This window comes from Nansenia antarctica (assembly GCF_963989245.1).
Source record: "Nansenia antarctica genome assembly, chromosome: 3".
Lineage (NCBI taxonomy): Eukaryota > Metazoa > Chordata > Actinopteri > Argentiniformes > Microstomatidae > Nansenia > Nansenia antarctica.
Window position 1 is genome coordinate 28,863,804 of NC_137688.1, and position 21,928 is coordinate 28,885,731.

At 43.7% G+C, this 21,928-nt stretch overlaps 1 protein-coding gene across 1 annotated transcript; it reads left to right on the top strand.

The window, feature by feature from the left end:
- Positions 1–9,513: 9,513 nt before the first annotated feature.
- On the top strand, positions 9,514–21,928 carry LOC308153638 (nocturnin-like). Its single transcript, XM_080526829.1, has 3 exons — positions 9,514–10,727; positions 18,339–18,635; positions 20,501–21,928. The coding sequence occupies exons 1-3, from the start codon at positions 10,541–10,543 to the stop codon at positions 21,406–21,408; spliced, it is 1,392 nt and encodes a 463-aa protein (XP_080382955.1). The 5' UTR covers positions 9,514–10,540; the 3' UTR covers positions 21,409–21,928.

Genomic DNA, 21,928 nt, shown 5'->3' on the forward strand with positions numbered 1-21,928 from the left:
ACTGATTCCTAGATGATTTGGGCTTGGTCATCAGGTTTCCAAGGTGATGTTCACTGTAAAAGCTGTTGTTTTTTTAGGCGGAGACTGAATTTGAGATGTTTTATAATGTTCTAGCTCTATTTACTCTGACACAGTAACATAGATTTGGATTCTGACACTTCTACAGCCACCCCACAGGTGTTAGCTTTCATTTGATAACAAGATCATTATGAAGGCCCTTGTGATTGTGGAGATATTCTATATTCACTGTGGGCATGTCATTTCGAGCAGAAAACCAGAAAAATTAGGTGGATAAGAACCGTTAGCCGCCCGGAGGCGAGTTTTAGTTGGACCTTTTTGCTTTCTCCGTAACTCTTCTTTTTCCTAAATAAATACATCCAGTGGGTGGTTTTGAAACATTAGCGCTGTGTTGTCTCCTGTCTGGGTGGTGTGTTTACCGGGTCTACGTGGTGGTCACCACAGTGTGTGTGAGCCTGTGTGTGTGTGTGTGTGTGTGTGTGTGTGTGTGTGTGTGTGTGTGTGTGTGTGTGTGTGTGTGTGTGTGTGTGTGTTCTATTCTCCATGGCCTGAATACTGTATTAACAAAACCAGAACCCAACCTTTCTGAGCGATGCTTTCCCAAAACATTCCGAATTTTGGTTCCAAGACTTTTATCTGAGCCGCTCGCTTTTATTCAAAACATCTTCACATGAAATATTTTGTCACATCTCTGCAATGTTGTCCTTAACCATTACTAACTGTGAGAAGGAGTGATGTGGCTGCTGGAAGGCAACAGCCTCATGGAGATGGGAATCGCAGCAGGAGACGAACACACTGTGCTCTGGGTGTCACCATCCATTCTTCCTCGCACCAGGACTCGCTAGGCTTCTCTGCAGCTGATATTACTCTACCAGCCTGCCTGCATCCCACAGAGAGAGAGAGAGAGAGAGAGAGAGAGAGAGAGAGAGAGGGAGAGGGGGAGGGAGAGAGGGAGGGTGAGACAGGGAGGAGGGGAAGGAGAGAGGAAAGGGAGGAAGAGACAAAGAGATGGGGGAGCGAGAGAGAGAGAGAGAAAGGGAGGAAAAGAGGTGGGTGAGAGAAAGAGAGGGAGAGAGGGAAAGCGAGACAAAGAAAGAAAGGGAGAGAAAGAGCTATTGACAAACCTGTGATTCACTCTGATAACTCATAGGCATAGAAAATGACAGACCAATCTTGTGCTCTACAACTACAATTCAATGTTTCACATAGAGTAACAGAGGAGCGATACCAGCAGTGAGGACGTGAGCGGGTAAAACAGAAATACTCTAGTCAAGGACGGTTGGCTGCCTCATAAAGGTTAGAGGGAGAGAAGTGAAACTGAAAAAAAACAAAACACTTAGAACTGTTTGAAATCCATCACTGCATGTTCAGCTACTAGTCTATAGTCCAGAGGGAGTATAAGAAAGACATGCTGTTTATTCTATCACATTTGACATGACATGACATGCCAACATCTCTCAGAGACGCTTTGAAACTGAGATCTTCTTTTTCTTAGAGATTGACTGGAGTGATGGTTATATCAGAATACTATATCTTTTCTCCAAATGGCTAAGAGCTACTTGTAAGTTGTTTGTGTCAATCTTTTTTGTTGTCTTTCTTCTCCAGCTGGTTGGTTTGATAAACATCGACTTATCTGCTGGCAAGAGGAGAGAAGAGAGAGATTGAAGATGGAAGAGAGAATTATACAAACCACACACACACGCACGGGCATAAGCATGTACGTACACGCACGCACACACACACACACACAAACACAACAAGCTCTGAGAGCAGAGCAGCACTTAAACAAGAGCAAGTCTGATGGCTTATATTTCATTGTAGTATATTTTACTTAAACACACACATGCATGGACTGTATATGGTATGGGCCTGTTCTCCTGACAAGGGGGGTTTTATGACACCTTGTAAACACATCCTTTGTCTTACGGGCCATATGTTTTTGCCTCAGGAAGTGCTGTCCCTATATGGGCATGTTAGAATGACTTCCTGTGAATCTGCCCTGAACTTTAACCTGGAATGACTTTTAGGCCAAAGTGACATCATGTAAGGTCTGCCTAATTCTCACACCTCAAGCATCCATACAGTGAAGGTGATAGGCCATTGTTTACAACTGTATTTACATACTATTGTTTATAAATAAGGGAGTGGGCCCAAGGGGAGCTCTATCTTCTCTCAGACCACCAGCTCTCTCTCTCTCTCTCTCTCTCTCTCTCTCTCTCTCTCTCTCTCTCTCTCTCTCTCTCTCTCTCTCTCTCTCTCTCTCTCTCTCTCTCTCTCTCTCTTGATCATCTCTGACCACCAGACCAGAAACCAGCTCTCATATTTTGTACCTGTACTTTGTTTAAATAAATAGTCTTAAACTGCTCAGAATTATATTCTTCATTTTATTATCCAACAAGTAACTTAATAGACGACATCATTAAGTCTTATTACAAGGCTCTGGCTTCTGTTTCGCAACTCGCTACAATTTGTACGCCATTACCCGCCCCTAAAAATAACCAGGTTAACACACGACAGAGCTAAGGCACCGAGGGAAATTTTAATAAACGTCATGTAACCACGGTAACAATCGCATTTAATGGGCCAGAAACACAGCTCAATAGTTACCTCGCAACATAGTTTGCATAAGAGGATGACAAGCAAAAACCTAATATCGGAGGAATAAATTATTTCTTTGGCATATTTAATTCATAAAGTAGAACTTGTTTACCTATGTTTCCTTGTACAGAGAGGGGGAAGGTACAGAGATAGGTACTGTAGAAAGGGGGGGGGGAGAGACAGAGACAGAGAATGAGAGAAACAGGCTGAGAGAGAGAGAGACAGAGAGAGACAGACTGAGAGAGAGACAGACTGATAGAGGCAGGGAGGAGGAGAGAGAGAGAGTAGGCTGGTAAGAAAGGCTGGGGGAGAAAAGTGAATTTGAGATTAAAGTGAGAGGTTTGTGGCTAAGTATACGCAGCCTGGAGCAATGCAATGCAATCTTGGTGTGGTGAGATACTTGAAAAAGAGTAGGTATGTGATTATCTATTCATGTTTGTCTGAACAAAAACTGAATATATAATCGTGATTGATGATTAAGATTCATGGTACCATTAAACATTTATAGGTGGAAAGGAGATCCAACAGGAATTAGAGGCGATTGGAGAGATTAAAACTTTAGTGAGCAAATGGTATGTGTGCGTATGTGTGTGCGTCTGTGTGCGTGCATCAAAGCTTTGCTCTAATGGTGATCATAACACTACAGCAGGGTGCAAAAATGTGAGCACCCCTAGTCAAAATGCCTTTTACAATTAATATCTAAGTTGAAAAAAGCTAACCTAACCTCTAAATGATATATTATTATTTTTTATTATCTTTTTACAATTTCAAAATAATAAAACAATGAAAAAGGCCTTGTGCTAAAGTTTGTGAGCCCTGTCAGCTAGAACTTTGTAACTCCTCCTCTGGCAACTATAACAGCTTGTAAACGCTTCCTGTAGCCAGCTAAGAGTCTTTCAATTCTTGTTTTGTGAATTTTCCCCATTCTTCCTGGCAGAACCTGGCACCTCTAACTCAGAAATATTATTCAGCCTTCTTGCATGTACGGCATGTTTGAGATCTCTCCACAGATTTTCAATAATATTCAAGTCTGGGGACTGTGATGGCCATTCCAAAACCTTCATCCGTCTTTCCTGGAGGTACTTCATGGTTGATTTTGAGGCATGCTTCTGGTCATTGCCTTGCTGGAATACCCAACCTCTCTTCAACTTCAATTTCTGGACTGACCTTCGAACATTAGCCTCTAGAATGTCTTGATATTTGGTGGAATCCATTCTTCCTTCCACCCGCACGATGTTGCCTGTGTGCCCCCAGCTGCTACACAACCCCAAAGCATAATGGATCCACCTCCAAAATTATTATTAATTACCTCCAAGGTAAGTTGGCAAGGTGATCTTCTTTACAAATGCTTCACCCTTTTTTCTCCAAACATACCTTCTTTGGTTGTGGCCAAAAAGTTAAATGTTGGTTTCGTCAGTCCAAAGCACATTGTTCCAATCGGCTTCAGGTTTCTCAAGGTTTTCTTTTGCATACTTCAGACGCTTAATTTTGTTTTGAGGTCGTAGGAAAAAGCTTCTTTCTGGCAACTCTGCCATGTAGGTCTTTGTTGTTTAAGGTACGCTGTATTGTTGTCCTGTGGACAACTAGACCGGTGTCTGCTACTCTTTTTTGCAGCTCTTTTGCAGTGATGTGTGGGTTCTTCTGAGCATTTTTCATGAGATCTCGGGCCATTCTATCTGAACATTTTCTTGGTCTTCCAGATCTTGTCTTGACTTCAATTGTTCAATTTATTTTTCATTTTCTGAAGATGTTTCTGATAGTGGAAATGGATAGTTTGAAACATTGCAAGAGCTTTTGGTGGCATTTTCCTTGATGGTGGAAGTGAACTATCTTGATTCTGACATCCTTGGACAACTGTTTAGAGGAACTCATGGTTTTTAACACCAGACACAACAGCCTGATACTTTAGAAGGCATGGAGTTACTTCAGAATATATAGTCTAACCATGGAATTATATTCACCTGACTCATTGAAGCCCTAACAAGTAAATGACCTTGGTCTGGGCCTTAGTAATCATCTTCTCAAAAGGCAACAAAGAATTATTCAAAGGGTTCCCAAACTTTTGCCCAGGGTCTTTTTCCTTTTTTTATCATTTAAAAAGTATAATAAAAATAAAAATAAACCTTGCTGTACAGTTAACAGCACAGAATGTCAAACAGAGAGAAGTCTGCAGGAGATAATGACTCACACCTACAGTAGCTAACAAATAATCAGAGGGGGAAATGATAGATAAGCGACAGAGAAAATTTGAATTTTGTTTAACTCCCTCCATTTCACTTGAAGATATGGGTTTGGAGTCTGTAGTAAGGAAGATATTTGTATTCTGTATGGATATTACAGTAGTCATGTGTATGTGTGCTTATTTGACCTACACTGCCTTTGTGGAAATGCTACTTTTAATTAGGCTAGACAATCGATTACCTTCGTAGATGAGTTTGCTGTGCATTTTTCTATCATTCATCAATCATTCATCCCTCACACACACACACACACACACACACACACACACACACACACACACAAACACCGACAAACTCACACATGTACATCCTCCTCGATGAATACACTCCATTACACCTTGTCACCACCCACGTATTGAAATGAATACAATTTAAAGCTAATCTACTCCAACCATTGATTTCTCTCTATTTGTTGTTGCTTTCAGTGTGAGTGGAGGAGAGGGGCCATGGGCAGAGATAGAGAGAGCAAGGGAGGGGAGAGAGGAGAAAGAGATGGAGGGAGAGAAGAGAGAGAAACAGAGAGAGAGAGAAAGAGAGAGATGGAGAAGAGAGATGGAGAAGAGAGAGAGAGAGAGAGGGAAAGAGAGATAGAGGGGGGGAGATGGAGGGAGAGAGAAGATAGAGAGAGTGGGGAGAGAGAGAGATGAAGGGAGAGAGAGAAGAGAGAAAGAGAAAGGGGGAAAGAACAAAGGATTGAGGGAGAGGGAGAGAGAAATAGGGAAAGACAGAGTTACAGGATGATGGCTTGAGGGGTTGAGTCATGTTAGCACCTGCACTCACATGAGGGAAAACATCTATCAATCAGAGAAAAAGGAGGGAGTTAAACCAAAAGAAACATTGGGAGTGAGAAAAGAAAGAGAAGAAGAAGAAGAAGGGGAGACACAACATACAAACACCACGGTTATTCCCTCTGGATCCCATCTATGCTTTTAAAGTGCTCCAACCTATGCTTTAGATGTCAAGCGGAAACAACGATGAAAAAACTCATGAAAAAAGAAACAGGAATAAGTGAGCGTGTCCTTCAGGTCAGAGACATCAGTGTGTCTCAGAAAACTTTCATGAAGCACAGTGGAAAGAGGAGGTACCCCCCCCCCCCCCCCTCAGACACCCTGCAGTTCATCTGGCCTCACCATGCCACACAGTTGGAGATGAAGATGGCACCCAACACCCACCCACCCACCCACACACACACACACACACACACACACACACGCACACGCACACGCTCGCACACATGCGCAAACACGTACACGTACTACATGCATGCGCACACATACACACAGACACAGAATCACACACACACACACACACACACAGACACAGAATCACACACACACTCACACAGACACAGAATCACACACACACACACACACTCTCACACACACACACACACACACACACACACATAAACTGGGCACCCATGCTGCTGTTGCTTTTTGTGTCTTTCCTTCGCCTTGCCTTTCTTCCGCTCCCTCAGGCAACACCCTCACTCAGTCAACACCTCCACTACACAGAGAGATTAAATCGATACTGGCGAAAGTCTTACAGAGATAGAATAATCAATAGAAAAGTTGCTCAGACCTAGAATGTGTCTTCATGCCCTTTTAGTCTGTTTGGTGAGCCTCTGGGCATTAGCTTGTATTACTGTTTACATCTTGATCTATGTTGTGTTGATTTCATTTGGTACAGTGAATGTTTCGATGAGATGGTGAGCTGGCTCAGCACGAGTCTCTGATCTCTCTCTGGGTCGCAGGCTTCTCGGGATAATGGGGGTCTTGGGCAGGAACAGATAGATGGCTTGTTCACTAAACTTTCCCTTGGAATATGTTCTGTGTTCTGATTTTGTGCTGTGCCACAAACCATGATTTGGGCCCTGATTAAACCCTGGAAATACATGATTATCAGACTGTCATGTTCATGCAGTTAAAAAAAAGGTTAGATCCCTAGCCCTACAAGTTAGATCCCCCCGTAGCCTTACAAGTTAGATCTCCCCCATAGCCCTAGAGTTAGATGGCATCCCCCCCTGAAATAAAAACGGTCAAAATCATCCCCCTTCTAAAACTGCCATCCCCCCTTTCCATCCCTTATGTCATTTTATCAATGAACGTGGTATTACTGCTATTTCAACCTTTAGTTTTGCGCATATTGAGTAAAATACTGTGGGCGAGGGGGCACGCACACATGCAATGACATTTTTACCAAGTCACTGACACTGAAGTCACTGACACTCTGGGGATGCTAAAATTGTCCCCATATGATAAAATCCACCATCCCCCCTGATTTTCCTTTACAACGTCAGTACTGCCTATACACTGTTAGAAAAAAGGGTTTCAAAACATCCCATTTGGTACTGATTAAAACTCTTTTTTCTAAGTGAAAGTCGTCATATTCCTGCCTGGCCAATCAATGTAATTAGAAAAACCGCCTGCCCTCATTTTCCACTCACTGTGTAGATTATTATTCACGGCAAGTGAAAGGTGGGAATTTGGGTGAGAAATAATTGTGTTTATGGTGCAAAAAAGATCTGAAAGCACGTCAGAACTTGTCGGTACACCAGTCGTCAAGTGTGGAGTTTGGGCTCCCCCTAGTGCTGAGTGCAGATATAACCTCTAGAGTTGTTAAGACTGCGCCTCATAGCCCCCACACTAACACACACACCACACCACACCATAAGTACACAGGCAATCATTTTGTTATATATCAAGTACCAAAATGGTTCTTTAGCAGTGTTACAAAACGTAGCAGATTTAACCAAATGTTGTGTCAGAACCCATCTGATTCGGATCAGAGAGTCCTGTTACGGTTAATGACCCAGAAGACCCAGGTCAGGAAGAGGGCAAGTCAACAGCCACAACTCTTCCAGACACTCACACATTCACACACACACATTATTGGAGCTCTCGCTGAATCAGCAGGTTCGAAGCAATGGACCTAAACCTAATGAGGATATACATATCAGTCATGCCACGGGTCTAGCATAAACCAGCCACAGATACCAAGAGGTCATGAGCTCTCACTCTGTTCAACTAAGTGTCTGAAATGTGTCTTGTTCTCTAAAACGTGTGTGTATGTTCATGGGTATGCATGTGTGTGTGTGGGGGGGGGGGGGGGGCTGTGTGTGTGTAGCTCTGTTCCTGTGTGTACACACCCTTCGCAAAGATTGATGAGTTTCTGTGCATCTCTCTCTCCCTCCCCTGTTCGATAGTCTTAGTTTTCGTAATGTTTCCTAAGATCTGAAAGCTCTTTTTTTTTGGGGGGGGGGGGTTCATGTTTCACGTTCCTTGTGTCAGTCCAGCGAGTGATAATTAGTGATGTGCGGCTGAACCGTAATCTCCCTTTCAAAGGAATCACATTCTTCATGTTCAGATACTTAGAGCACGCTGGTAGCTAGCAGGTTGTTCAGATGGAGCCTAGCTCATTAGGGCAAGAACCTGCCATCTGAGTGCTGCTCAGCCATTCCCTCACCAGACAGCCTTCAAATAGAAGCTAATTACAGCTAGCGCTGCTGCGCAGGTTTACTGTACGCTCTCGCCATACTGTATGGGAGCACAGCTCAGCTTGTGATGGAAGTGAGACTTGAGTAGAAATCTCATTTACAGTCCTTTGAGTGAGAAAATTAAAGAGAGACAGACAGAGAGAGAGAGAGAGAGAGAGAGAGAGAGAGGGAGAGAGAGAGGGAGAGAGAGAGAGAGAGAGAGAGAGAGCAGAAGAAGAAGAGTGTGACATATGAGGGGTACATATGAGGGGTGTTGAGAGGACAGCAGTATGAGGGGTGTGTGTGTGTGTGTGTGTGTGTGTGTGTGTGTGTGTGTGTGTGTGTGTGCGTGCGTGCGTGCGTGCGTGTGTGTGCTTTGCTCCTCTCCTAGTTCATCAGCCTCCTAGTTCATCAGCCTCCTAGTTCATCAGCCAATTGATTGTAGAGAGAGATATCATCTCTGGAGGGATTGTTCTACCTCTCTCTCCCTGCCAACCAACCATACTTATATAGACCCATTGTCCCCCTCATAGAAGAAGAGAGATTAAAATGTAATCAGTTTTACCACCTGCAGCCCTGCACCTAGAGAACGAAGAGAGAGAGAGAGAGAGACATGTGTCTTCATTCAGACCTAAACCTGTCAGTATAATGCATGCATGCACACGTGCACACACACACACACACACACACACACAGACACACACACACACACACACACACACACACACACACACACTGATCTACCCACAGGCCATAAGACTGCTCAACTGAACATCTGACAATGACATTATTGCACATTATTATTGCACACCTGACATTGTGTGACATTATTTGCACTAGTACTTAGTGTTGACTTGTTGATTGTTACTGACTGGAGCGAGATCCCAATGCATTTCACTATGTCAATTATGGCTGTATGTGATGTACGTGAGCTTTTTTATTTTTTTATTGTATTTTATTTGACACACACACATTTACAAACACACCATCACCCATCTCCTAATTGCTCCAATGTTCACTGCGTTTACCTTTGAACCTGTTCTTCTCTGTATATATATAACCTCTGAAACCCCTGCCCCTGATTAATGATCAACTGAGAGAATGAACATTCATGAAACCACCTGACCCCTCTGGTCAGAAGGACATTAGTTAGCTTACATCTTAACCATCCAACAAGGCAGCTGACACATCCTTCTCTGTATTCTGCACAGTGATAGCTAACAACTATTTTTATCAGTTCGTGACCTTAGAATTATACGGTTCTATCTCCGTTTAGGGTAGTTCAGAGATGTTGAGCTTCAGAAGTTTCAAACGTTTTTACATTCCATTATGTTTTGTGAGATGGAACCTTTGTATTTTATTAATTACTAACACAAAAATGTCAACGTTTTAAAAATAACACCACACAGGCATTAATAAACACCTAATGGATCAGATTTATTTTATGAGTTGTTTGGTGCCTTTATGCAGCAGTCCTATCGATACGGATGTCATACAACATAGGCCTACGTTTTATTTTCTGTTCCCTGGCCAAAGTTATTTCAGTATTGTCTTTGTTGTTGGCTGTATTACTTTCCAAAGTTTCGGGTCAAGCTATTTTTGGCTGTCCAAACAATCCGATGACATAACCCGTAAAGTACATCGCGTGCACATGGGGAGGATGTTATTTGCGTCATGATTCTAACACGCGCACTCGCTTCTGATTGGCCTAGAAGAGTGAAGACACGCCCAGTCCCACTCCTAATCCCGCCCTTTTCCGGTTCAACGACAGCATACTGTACAGACCAGTCCACTGGAGGTTGGAAACAGGGGGATTGTTTAGGGAAAGAGACCTCAAATCTCTCTTTGTCAAGTTGGATGTCGTTCAATCTTCATTTCATTCCAAACGCAGAATTAGCCGAGACATTGGTGGACTGAGAAGATATTTTTAAGCCGCTGTATTTGGAGTTTTAAATAAATCCTCATGCATTTGTAACCCATGGAAACTGTCGTTCATTGAGTCATCAGCCAAATATGATGAAATGCCGGTTACTTTCGTTACTCATAGAAACGTGGGAAAAAGCTCCCGTGGCACAGAAATAATGGGTGACAGTACAACTTTCTCTCGTTATCAATAATTAATTGGCTCGAATTTGACAGGTGTGTCGAGCCACGGTCCATAGGGCACCGTTCTGAGGGGACGGTAGGTCAGAACACGGTGTACAGCGGGATGTATCCGGCTCGTCGGTGTTCGGTGCTTCTTCATCGGGACGTGAGAGCGGCGTTGTCTGTCGCCTCAACGGGACCAAGGAACAAGAAACGGCCCCTTCCGAAGAGCTTCTCTGTCCCGGGGCCACGTCACTGCCACTCCGGTGGAGGAAGCGGCCAGTCACAGGTGCAGGGCAGCTCGAGACCAGGTAGGCTGTCCAAAGAATGAATGAATGAATGAATGAATGAATGAATGGTCTTTATTGTCATTGATATAGTACAGGTACCATACAACGAAATTTGGGAGGGGGGCCTCCCCTGGTGCTAGGAAAAAAATACTAAAAACAAGAAAGGAAAAGAGCTGGTTTACATAAATAAAGGCTATATACACTATCCACTATAAATAAAGGCTATAACTATCCACTACTATACTATACAAATAAAACACTGTGTAATCAATGTATTCAGAGGGGGACGACAACTTTTAAAGTATATTCTACATTCAGACATTCAATATGTGATGCATACAATATTTAGTCCCCCCTAAAGACTTTGTCACCCCCCACTACCCCTCTGTACAGTTCTCTGCTGTTATAGTAGTTATCGTTTGTTTAATAACAAATCAAAAGGAATCCTTCCTTCTTATGCATTAGCATTGTGACTGCCCGTGCCCTTGGTCCTGGCATAGGCTAGATGTTTTTTTCTTTTCTTATAATGACTGATGTATACATGATTCACCTACTTTAAACAAATGTACTTGTTGTAAGTCACTTTGGAAAAAAGCGTCTGCTAAATGTAAAGAATGTAAATGTAATGAAATGCTCACCAATGCTGTAGACCACTGAATCATAATGTGTAATCAGGACTATAGCCAACGCCTACATACATGCAACTATGCACCAATCATAAAAGTGTGTGTGTGTGTGTGTGTGTGTGTGTGTGTGTGTGTGTACACATGCAAGTGTGTTTATGTGTGTGTGTGTGTGTGTGTATATGTGTGTGTATGTATGTATGTATGTGTGTGTGTGTGTGTGTGTGTGTGTGTGTGCACGTGCTCGCACGCTGGGTGGCACACTCCCTGTCTTGTTTGTTTGATTAAGGTTTGATTATGTGCACACTGTGTTCCATCATGTTCTCTGTACCGGGGAACTATGACCCTCCTTGTGTTCCTTCTGCACAGAGCGTGGACACAGTAGCGTTTGACCAACAACATTGTGCAATAATCACACTCTATGGTCAGTCTGTCCCTCCCTTTTCATTGGGTCCCCTCTTGGAACCTTCAGAGAGGCCCAGAGTTGAGTTTTCCTACGCCCCATCCCTGTCTCCTCCTACGCCCCATGCCCCCATCCCTGTCTCCTCCTACGCCCCATCCCTGTCTCCTCCTACGCCCCTCCCTACCTCCTCCTGACTGCTGGTTTGTCCCAAAGGACTGGATCAGTCAAAGTCAAACTAGGGTGCGTCCACCTTTCCACCAGACGTGTCTCTGCCACGTTGCTTTGTTTCTACCCGTCTAATGTCTCCAGGTGAGTTAGTGGTGGAGGTGAGGACATTGAGGAAGCCCCGTAGTGGATGTACCATCTAGAGGCCCACTGTCTCAGGGCTCCTCATAGGAGGCTGGTGAAGGTAGAGATGGCATTACAATCAGCCTGTCCTCCGATCTCTAGAGATGATGACCTATTGAATGGGTGTCAGGCCGGTATGTAAACAATCACAGTGTAATCTACCAATCCTAGTTTATAAATGATAAATCATATCATGTAGGCTAGAGCAACTATAATAATATCAGTTTCCACATGAATGTTTGGCAGAGACTTGTGGCTATATTTTGTTGATAGCAAAGCATATCTAATATTGATAATCTGACTCCAATGTAATTATCACTATGTGCAAATAATTGTTGAGTCTGTGCTTATTAAGTGCAAGAAAAGTACAATAAAATGAATCAAATGAGACTTTAATAATACTGTATACATGTACATCTATTACAAGGCAAATACTTAATAGATTGTTTGAGAGAGTAGAGAGAGAGATAAAGGGATTAAAACTCATCAGAAAACAATGCTACTCACAACATGATGAGAACCTCACAACAGGACACAGGAACAAGTCGAGATAATAAAAGAGCTTTTCCCTGACCTCTACTTTTTACATCATCCTAAAAACCTAATCCTTAATCTAAATTAGGAGCTGTTGATAAGGAGACCACCAACCATCATTCATCTTATTACATCTAAACTGATGACATCGTAGCTTCGACACCTCAAGACATTCCAGAGCTCACAGCCATTTGTCTTCCTGTGGATGGTAGGAACTTGAGAAGATTGGGGCAACATTTAAATTGTCCCACTTTAATAATATATTTTAAAAAAAGATATGCCATTGAGCTGACTTTTATCTAAAGCGACTTACAGTACTGTGAGTGCATACATACAGTACTAGTATACTACATGGTCCCAGTGGGAATATTGCAAAAAATATTTGTAGTTTACTTTCTATAAATCTTTCTAAATGTAGAACGTTTAAAAAAATAATTTATATATATATATATATTTCACTGCAGATCGCGTAGTCTTGACCTGTTTCTGCATCTTAAAAAAGCCTGGAGAAGTCGGCCTTCCCAGTCACGTCACGGTCAGGTATGGTAACGCCACTTTGTTCTTACCTCTGACCTGACCTGACCTTCCTCCTGCCTCAGAACAGGTGAAGGCTGAAGGGATGACTCAGCGACAGAGGGAGTTATTTTAGCTGCTGTCAATCAAATCAGGTCAGAGTGATAGAAGCTCCCGTACCTCTTTCCATTATGCTAGAATGACTCTATACTGCCTAGAGGGAGGAGATCTCCAAGCCTCATTACCCACCACTCCTGGTTAACTACCCCATAGGGTGGGACATTATGTTATCAGATTGGTTTGATTCCACCGGTGGATTAAACTATTATCTAATGACCAGGGAGTTAGTTTGGAGAGCTTTATCTGCTCTGTCCCAAAGGAGGAGTTTTAATGAGATTAGGGTTGCATAACTGTATTAAGAGAAGATAAAGATTTCCTTAATAAGACACCACACACACACACACGCACGCACACGCACACACAGTCACAGGACATACCTTAATCGACAAATTAAGCCATTGCCATGGGCCATTTCACCTTCTCATCCCCTCATCCTCCCTAAAATGTATGGCATTCAGAATGTACAAAGAACGTCTTTAATTGCTGCCCCACCCAACCGTGGAAATGGCACTGCGCCCATGCTCCCTCCCACTCTTAATTTGGTCATTTACTGACTCATGTGACTGATGCAATCTTAACTCATCCTAAATGCTGACGCAATCCAAATTCCAAGGAAGAGGTTTTTCTCGGTTTAAAATGTAGGCAAGGAGTTTATCAGTTGAGTTGGTACTTAAGTAGATAATGTTAAAGGATTCTCTCATCTTCTTCTCTCAACTCTCTCTTGGCTTATTGACTAAAAGCAGAGCTAGCTGTCGACACAGATCAGATCTTATTCCCCAACAGTTAAATGACATGGGTTAAAAAGTCCTCTGGTGTTCCTGTCTATGTTTGGTCAAACCATAGAATATGTTTTGTAAATAACAAAAACATAAAGTAAATAAATTGAAGTTGTTTTTTTAAGTCAAGTTTTAAAACATACATCATTTTTAACCACTCCACAGATTTCATGTTAACAAACTATAGTTTTGGCAAGTCGGTTAGGGCATCTATTTTATGCATGACACTGAATTAAGTCATTTTCGCAAGAATTGTTTACAGACAGATTATTTCACTTCTAATTCACTACATCACAATTCCAGTGGGTTAGACGTTTCCATACAGTAAGTTGACTGTGCCTTTAAACACCTTGGAAAATTCCATAATCACCAACGTCATGTTTGGAGGAAAAAGGGAGAGGATTGCAAGCTGAAGAACACCATCCTAACAGTGAAGCACAGGGGTGGCAGCATCATGTTGTGGGGGGGCTTTGCTGCAGGAGGGACTGGTGCACTTCACAAAATAGATGGCATCATGAGGAAGGAAAATGAAGTGGATATATTGAAGCAACATCTCAAGACATCAGTCAGGAAGTTAAAGCTTGGTCGCAAATGGGTCTTAAAATAGACAATGACCACAAGCATACTTCCAAAGTTGTGGCAAAATGGCTCAAGGACAACAAAGTCAAGTTATTGAAGTGGCCATCACAAAGTCCTGACCTCAGTCCTATTGAAAATGTGTGGGCAGAACTGAAAACGTGTGTGCAAGCAAGGAGGCCTTTACAACCCTGATTCAATTACACTTATACTGTAAGGAGGAATCGGTCAAAATTCCACCAACTTATTGTGGGAAACTTGTGCAAGGCCCAAGTTAAACAATTTAAAAGCAATGCTACCAAATACTAACTAAGTGTATGTAAACTTCTGACCCACTGGGAATGTGATGAATGACATAAAAGCTGAAGAAATAAATCATTCTCTGTACTATTATTCTGACATTTCACATTCTTAAAATAAAGTAGTGATCCTAACTGACTAAGACAGGGAATGTCATAAATAAATGTCAGGGATTGTGGAAAAAAATGAGTTTAAATGTATTTGACTAAGGTGTATGTAAACGTCCCACTTCATCTGTCCGCTCCCAGACTGCCACAGGTGACGGAGTGAATACCTCAGGAGGGGCCTGAAGCGTTATGTGTGGTGGGCCGTGTCTTTGGTATGAGCAGACGAATAAAAAGGCCTATTGAGTCACATTCCAGTCAGTTGAGTTACCTCTATCAGACAGATTAAATAAGGACACGCTGCACTCCTCTAATTCAATTTAATAGTGTGTGTGTGTGTGTGTGTGTGTGTGTGTGTGTGTGACTCTCACGGGACATTTAGAGCGAGCTATTGTGGCAGCTGGATGAGCAGGATGGGTGGTGAGGAGGGGGGACACTGGCATATTCAGGAATGCTCGACGGTAGAATCCCCCTGCCTCTCATCAACCAGCCACACACGCACAGCGCCGTCCAGCCACATCCCCTTGGTCCGGAACAGTCTTTTCACATCACAGCATCAGTCAGAGGAGTATGATCGCTCTTGGCAAGGATCGCCTCCAACCAAGTATGCTGCTGTGACTGGGAGGGAGAGAGAGAGAAGGAACAGAGAGGGAGTGAGAGAGGAGACAGAGACAGACTAAGAGACAGACAGTGTTCTGTGCCGGGCCATGGGGAAAGCCGGGACGCGGGCTAGAGCGTGAGTCCGCAGGAAGGAGCCGAGGGGGAGGCTGAAACCGAGCACTGTGTGTGTGTGTCTGATTCCCTTCATCTACCCTGCTCTACGTGAGTAACTGCGGTGTGTGTGTGTGTGTGTGTATGTGTGCGTGTGAATGTGTGTGCATCAGTTCTTTGCTCTGTGTGCGTAAAGGGCATACAATGTGTCTCACTGGGAAATGGCTGGGGCCATTATTTGAGGAATAACCTAATGGAATACGTGGTGCGTTCCAACGTTGGACATCAGCTCTTAGAGATAGTTATTGAAAGTTCAGCTGACATTTTTTCCCCAGACCTTAAAGATATCTGAATCTCTGTAAACAAGGAGTTTTACAAACTTACAAATAAAATAAAATAAAACAAAACAGGATTAGTACTACTGCATTTCCATTAGTGCTCACTGCTCAGCAGGTGGTAGTCTTATGTGCTGTGCCGTCCTCTCTCTTTCTCTGTTTCTTCTCTCTCTGACAACATCTAAAGCAGAGGGAGAAAGACAAGGAGGAAGTAAACGTGAAGGGAGTAAAAGGATCAGAGAGAAAGAGAGAATGAGAGTCAGACTGTCGAGAGAAGGACAGTGAGTAGGCTGCGCTGCCGAAGAAGACACTCACATCCAGACAGAGACAGACGGCGTAGACTCCGGCTGAGAGTGCTGACAGTAGTCCAAGGACGGAGGTAGATAAATTTGGGCAATAAATCGATTGGAATTTATGGTTTAGGACGATGTTTAAACATGAAAAATCGATTTTCACTTTAACTCGGGTAATTTCGTCGTTTATAGTAAAGCCCCATAGTAACGTTTACGCCTGGGCGAGTAAGTGAGAATGCAAGTAGCCTACCTGGCAACCACATCGCCTGGTGAGAGGTTGTTCTCACTCTCAGGCCACATCACCCAAAAGAAGAGAGCTGCTTTGTGCCCTGAACATGTGAACAGACTGGTCTGTATCAGCAACTGGCTGAGTAAAGGAGGAATAAGATGAATTGTTGTTGTTATTGTTCTATGGAGTGAAAAAAAAATCTACATTCTGAATTCTCAAGAAGAATCTTTCCTTGTTCTTTTTTTTCTTCATATTTGCATGGACTATTGTGGACCTTTTTGAAATTCAACTGGCCCTTGAACACATTTTCTTGTTGTTAATTATCATTTTATATTAGTGCATATATGTGTATATAATGCGTATATAACATATAATAAGACATTATTGCCTCCTAAGCTGATATAAAACGTTAATGACCTTGATGGTTGTGAAATTCAACTGGCACTTTAAGTGGGACCTATAAAATCCTAAACGCTGGTTTTAGGAAAAAGATTAGACTTGACAAACGTCTTGTAAAGGTCCTAGGGAACCGTTTTAAATAGCTAAGAACAAGTAAAAGATGTCCCCTTTAACATAGAAGCCTGGGTTTTGTTATTATTTCTGTTAGTGCATAAGAAATATGCCTTTCAAGTTGACAGTCATTTTTTATGGCCTTGATGGGTTTTATTGGAAATCAAATTCACAGAAGAGAATCTATATTAAAAGTTAAAAAGATGCCATTAAACAATAGTATTTGAATTTAAATGTACTTCCTTTGTGTTGATTCTCTGTAATTTTACATTTAAATATCCATTATTACAAGCTTCAGTGATTCATTTTAATCCAGTGAAGAATTTCAACATTCCCCACCACGGGGCGGCTGTGGCGCAGGAGGTAGAGCCGCTGTCTAATGATCACAAGGTTGGCAGATCGGCGGTTCGAGCCCCGGCTGGCTACATGTCGAAGTGTCCTTGAGCAAGACACTGAACCCCAAAAATTGCTCCCAGTGAGAGGGCCAGCTCCTTGCATGGCAGCTTTCCGTGAATGTGTGTGTGAATGGGTGAATGAGAGGCCGTTGTAAAGCGCTTTGGAGCAGCAAAAAAGGCGCTATATAAGTGCAGTCCATTTACCATTTAACATTGCTGCGTGTGCTAATAAAAAAATAAAATACTTTGTTCCCAAAAAAGGCAGTCTCCTCAGTCGTCTGGAAGTGGTTCGGTTTTGCAGCGTCTGACCTCGAGCAAACCACTGTCCGCTGTGAAGTTTGTGGCAATTAAAAGCAGCAGCATGACAATTTATTCCAGCATTTCAAACAGAGGCACGCATGTGTGGCCCTGCGAGTTGCAGAAGACGGCAGAAAAAAATCTGATATGCTTTGAAAAAATCGGAGATTTTGTCATATCGCCCGGCCTTAGGTGGAGATTATGGGTAAAACCAGAGCTTTGGCTCTTTATCTCCTCTCTCACACACAAAATGGCTTCTGAAGGACACCGATGATGAGTCATACGAGGTACTCCTCAGGGAGAGGCCGTCTCTGTCTCTCTGACTTCCTGTGCCAGAATGCATTTCTGTGCAAGTGTGTGGTAGACGTTACATTTATAAACTGTCAAACATCTTAAGAGCGGTCTCCATGTTTTATGTTTTGAGATATGGCTATTAACAGCTTTTTATGGTTTGTGTGTACATGCGCGTGCATGTGTGTATATATACTGTATGTCCTAACGAGAGTGTGTGTGTGTGTGTGTGTGTGTGTGTGTGTGTGTGTGTGTGTGTGTGTTGCCTCCACAGTGTGTCCGATGGGCAGTACCAGCAGTAGCAGCAGCAGGCTGTTCGGTACCCTGGCCCAGACCCTGAGCAGCGCCCCCCTGGCCCAGACCAACCTCTACCCCGACTCTGACCAGGACACAGATGGTCTGACCCAGGCCGACCCGGACCAGCTGCTGCGGGAGTGTGAGGAGGCGCTGCAGAACCGTCCGGCGAGGCCGCACAGAGACCTGGTCTACCCCACGCTAGACACACACCAGCACCACCACCAACACCAACACCCACCCATACGGGTCATGCAGTGGAACATTCTGGCACAAGGTAAGACTTCTATGGTTTATAGATCACTATAAATGACCATACACCAGAGTAGAATACATGTATGTGTAAAGTTATGTATATTCAAGACTCTGTTTCTCTCAATTGTACAGTTGTAGTATATTGTGATGGCTCTCTTGAACATAGTGTATAATAATAATAATAATAATAATAATAATAATAATAATAATAATAACTTGTATTTGCATAGCGCTATGTATAGTAATAGGGGGGTGTGGTATGTTCTCTAGATGGATTTGGTGGCACCAGCCATGTGATTCAATTCTGTTTAAATGAGTCTCTCAGGTCCTCTGACCAGGGTTTGTTGGTTGTCCCCCATGCCAGATTAAAAACCAAAGGTGATGGAGAATTCCAAACCGTGGCTCCCAAACTTTGGAATGCTCTTCCCTTGGATCTTAGATCAGCGGTCTCAGTTGAAGCTTTTAAAAAACAGCTGAAGATTGTCCTGTACAGACAGGCTTCTGGCTAACCCCAAGAACCTGTCTTTTTGTGTCCTGTTATTTTGTTGTACACTTGTTATTTGTTTCTTGTTCTTGTTTTCACTTGTTTACCTGTTTATTTTAATCTGCTGTCATTTTTGCTTTTATTATGTTTTTATATGTAAAGCACTTTGTGACCCCTGGTCTGGGATAGGTGCTATAGAAATAAACTTGACTTACTTACTAGCAAAGACAGTGATGATTTGATCTTCCATAGTGAATGGTGAACAATGCCCCCTCTCTCTCAGCGCTTAACACCTACAGTATTTACCCTTGAATGATCAGCTAGATGGACGTCCTGCAGACACCTCAACACCTATGCTTTTGTAATGTGTATAGTGTAATGTATATAGTGTATATAGTGTAATGTATATAGTGTAATGAATATAGTGTATTGTATATAGTGTAATGTATATAGTGTAATGTATATAGTGTAATGTATATAGTGTAATGTATATAGTGTAATGAATATAGTGTATTGTATATAGTGTAATGAATATAGTGTATTGTATATAGTGTAGTGTATATAGTATATAGTGTAATGTATAGTGTAATGTATATAGTGTATATAGTGTAATGTATATAGTGTATATAGTGTAATGTATATAGTGTAGTGTAATGTATATAGTGTATATAGTGTAATGTATATAGTGTATATAGTGTAATGTATATAGTGTAATGTATATCGTGTAGGCCAACTGGCCTCTCCCACCTATGCTCTATTGTGTGGAGGATATTTAAGGAAGATGGAGGTTCAGTTCAGTATTTGAGTTTCTCTGGGTGGCCTATGGGCACCGCTCTCCTGTGTTATCCTTGACACACATAACGTTAGGTTCAACTTCCATTTGTTCACTACAGTTTGCTTATTGAATATGTTCCTTTGAAACTGGTTAAATTGGTTTATTTGTTGATACTCCATTCTCATTCTTCCTATGTGCGTTCATGTGATGTGCGCTAGATAAAAGGTTCTGTTTCAACAGCATTACCCGTTATAACATAATCATGACCAGGTTATCCCGTTAATGTCTCATTTTTGACGTGCGTCTTTCATCTCCCAACTTGAGAGCGTAGCGGTAGCATTCTGGGTGTTCTTCATGGAATCTAGGAGCTGATAAGATCCAGTGTGTCACACAGGGATGAGCAAACCCATGATACATTTTGGAGTCAGATATAACGTAATGTTGACTTGTGTTAGTTGGTCTTGTGACCGCTTGTACAGAGTCTGCTTCATCATGTCCACAACCGTCTGAAGTCCATAACCCGTCTTTGTTCTTAGCCCATCCAGTCCTGTTTTCTGTTTCAGCGATGTGTATTCATGTCTTTTCTTTTGCCTCCCTTCCTCTCTCTCCCTCTCTCCGCCCCCCCCAGCTCTCGGCGAGGGGAAGGACGGCTTTGTGCGCTGCCCCCTGGAGGCTCTCAACTGGGCCGAGAGGAAGTACCTGATCCTGGAGGAGATCCTCACCTACCGCCCCGACGTCCTGTGTCTCCAGGAAGTGGACCACTACTACGACACCTTCCAGCCCGTCCTGGCCAGCCTGGGGTACCACGGCAGCTTCTGCCCCAAGCCCTGGTCCCCCTGCCTGGACGTGGAGCGCAACAACGGCCCCGACGGCTGCGCCATCTTCTACCGCCGCTCCCGCTTCGCCCTCCTCGCCACCGACCACCTGCGCCTCTCCGCCATGATGCTGCCCACCAACCAGGTGGCCATCGTGCACACACTGCGCTGCCGGGCCACGGGCCAGAGCCTGTGCGTGGCCGTCACCCACCTGAAGGCGCGGAGCGGCTGGGAGAGGCTACGCAGCGCGCAGGGGGCCGACCTGCTGCAGAGCCTGAGGGCCATCACCACGCGGGCGGCGGCGGCGGCGGCCGGGACGGGGGGGGACTCCTCGGGCACGAGGAGGAGCAGCGCCGGGGGGGCCAGAGGAGGAGAGGGAGCGGAGGGAGGGGTGCCTCTGATCGTGTGCGGGGACTTCAACGCCGAGCCCTCCGAGGACGTGTACCGGCGCTTCGCCTCCTCCCCCCTGGGGCTGGACTCGGCCTACAAGCTACTGAGCGCCGACGGGCAAACGGAGCCGGCCTACACCACGTGGAAGATCCGTCCGTCCGGGGAGAGCTGCAGCACGCTGGACTACATCTGGTACTCCCACGGCGCCTTCAGCGTGGACACGCTGCTGGACATCCCCACCGAGGAGCAGATCGGGCCGGACCGCCTGCCCTCCTACCACTACCCCTCCGACCACCTCTCTCTGCTCTGCGACGTCAGCTTCAGGGACTAGCAGGCCCCATAGGCTGCTGTAAGTACCTGTCACAGAAGCAGCAGCCAATAGGGCAGAGAGGAAGAGAGAGAGAGAGAGAGAGAGAGAGAGAGAGAGAGAGAGAGAGAGAGAGAGAGAGAGAGAGAGAGAGAGAGAGAGAGAGAGAGAGAGAGAGAGAGAGAGAGAGAGAGAGAGAGAGAGCAAGAGAGAGAGTGTGATGGCAGATACAAACTCTGCTTATTTTACTTGATCTTCTGGTATTTAATTCTGTTGACAGACTTTTAGAGTTATTTATTTTTTATATTTAAAAACAAAAAATGAACAGAAATAGCCCCTTTTCCCTTGAGGTTGTTTTTGCCACATGTAGAGGTCCCTCGTACTTTTGAATTATGGGAGGTGTAAAGAGGCACTGAAGCTGGAGAAGAGGATGCTCAGTACTGCAGACGTTATATTTTGCTCAAATACGTTCCATCAAGACCTTGCATAGGTTCCGTATTATGCCATGGCTGTTTGACTGCCAGTGAGCATCGGAAAAAATTAA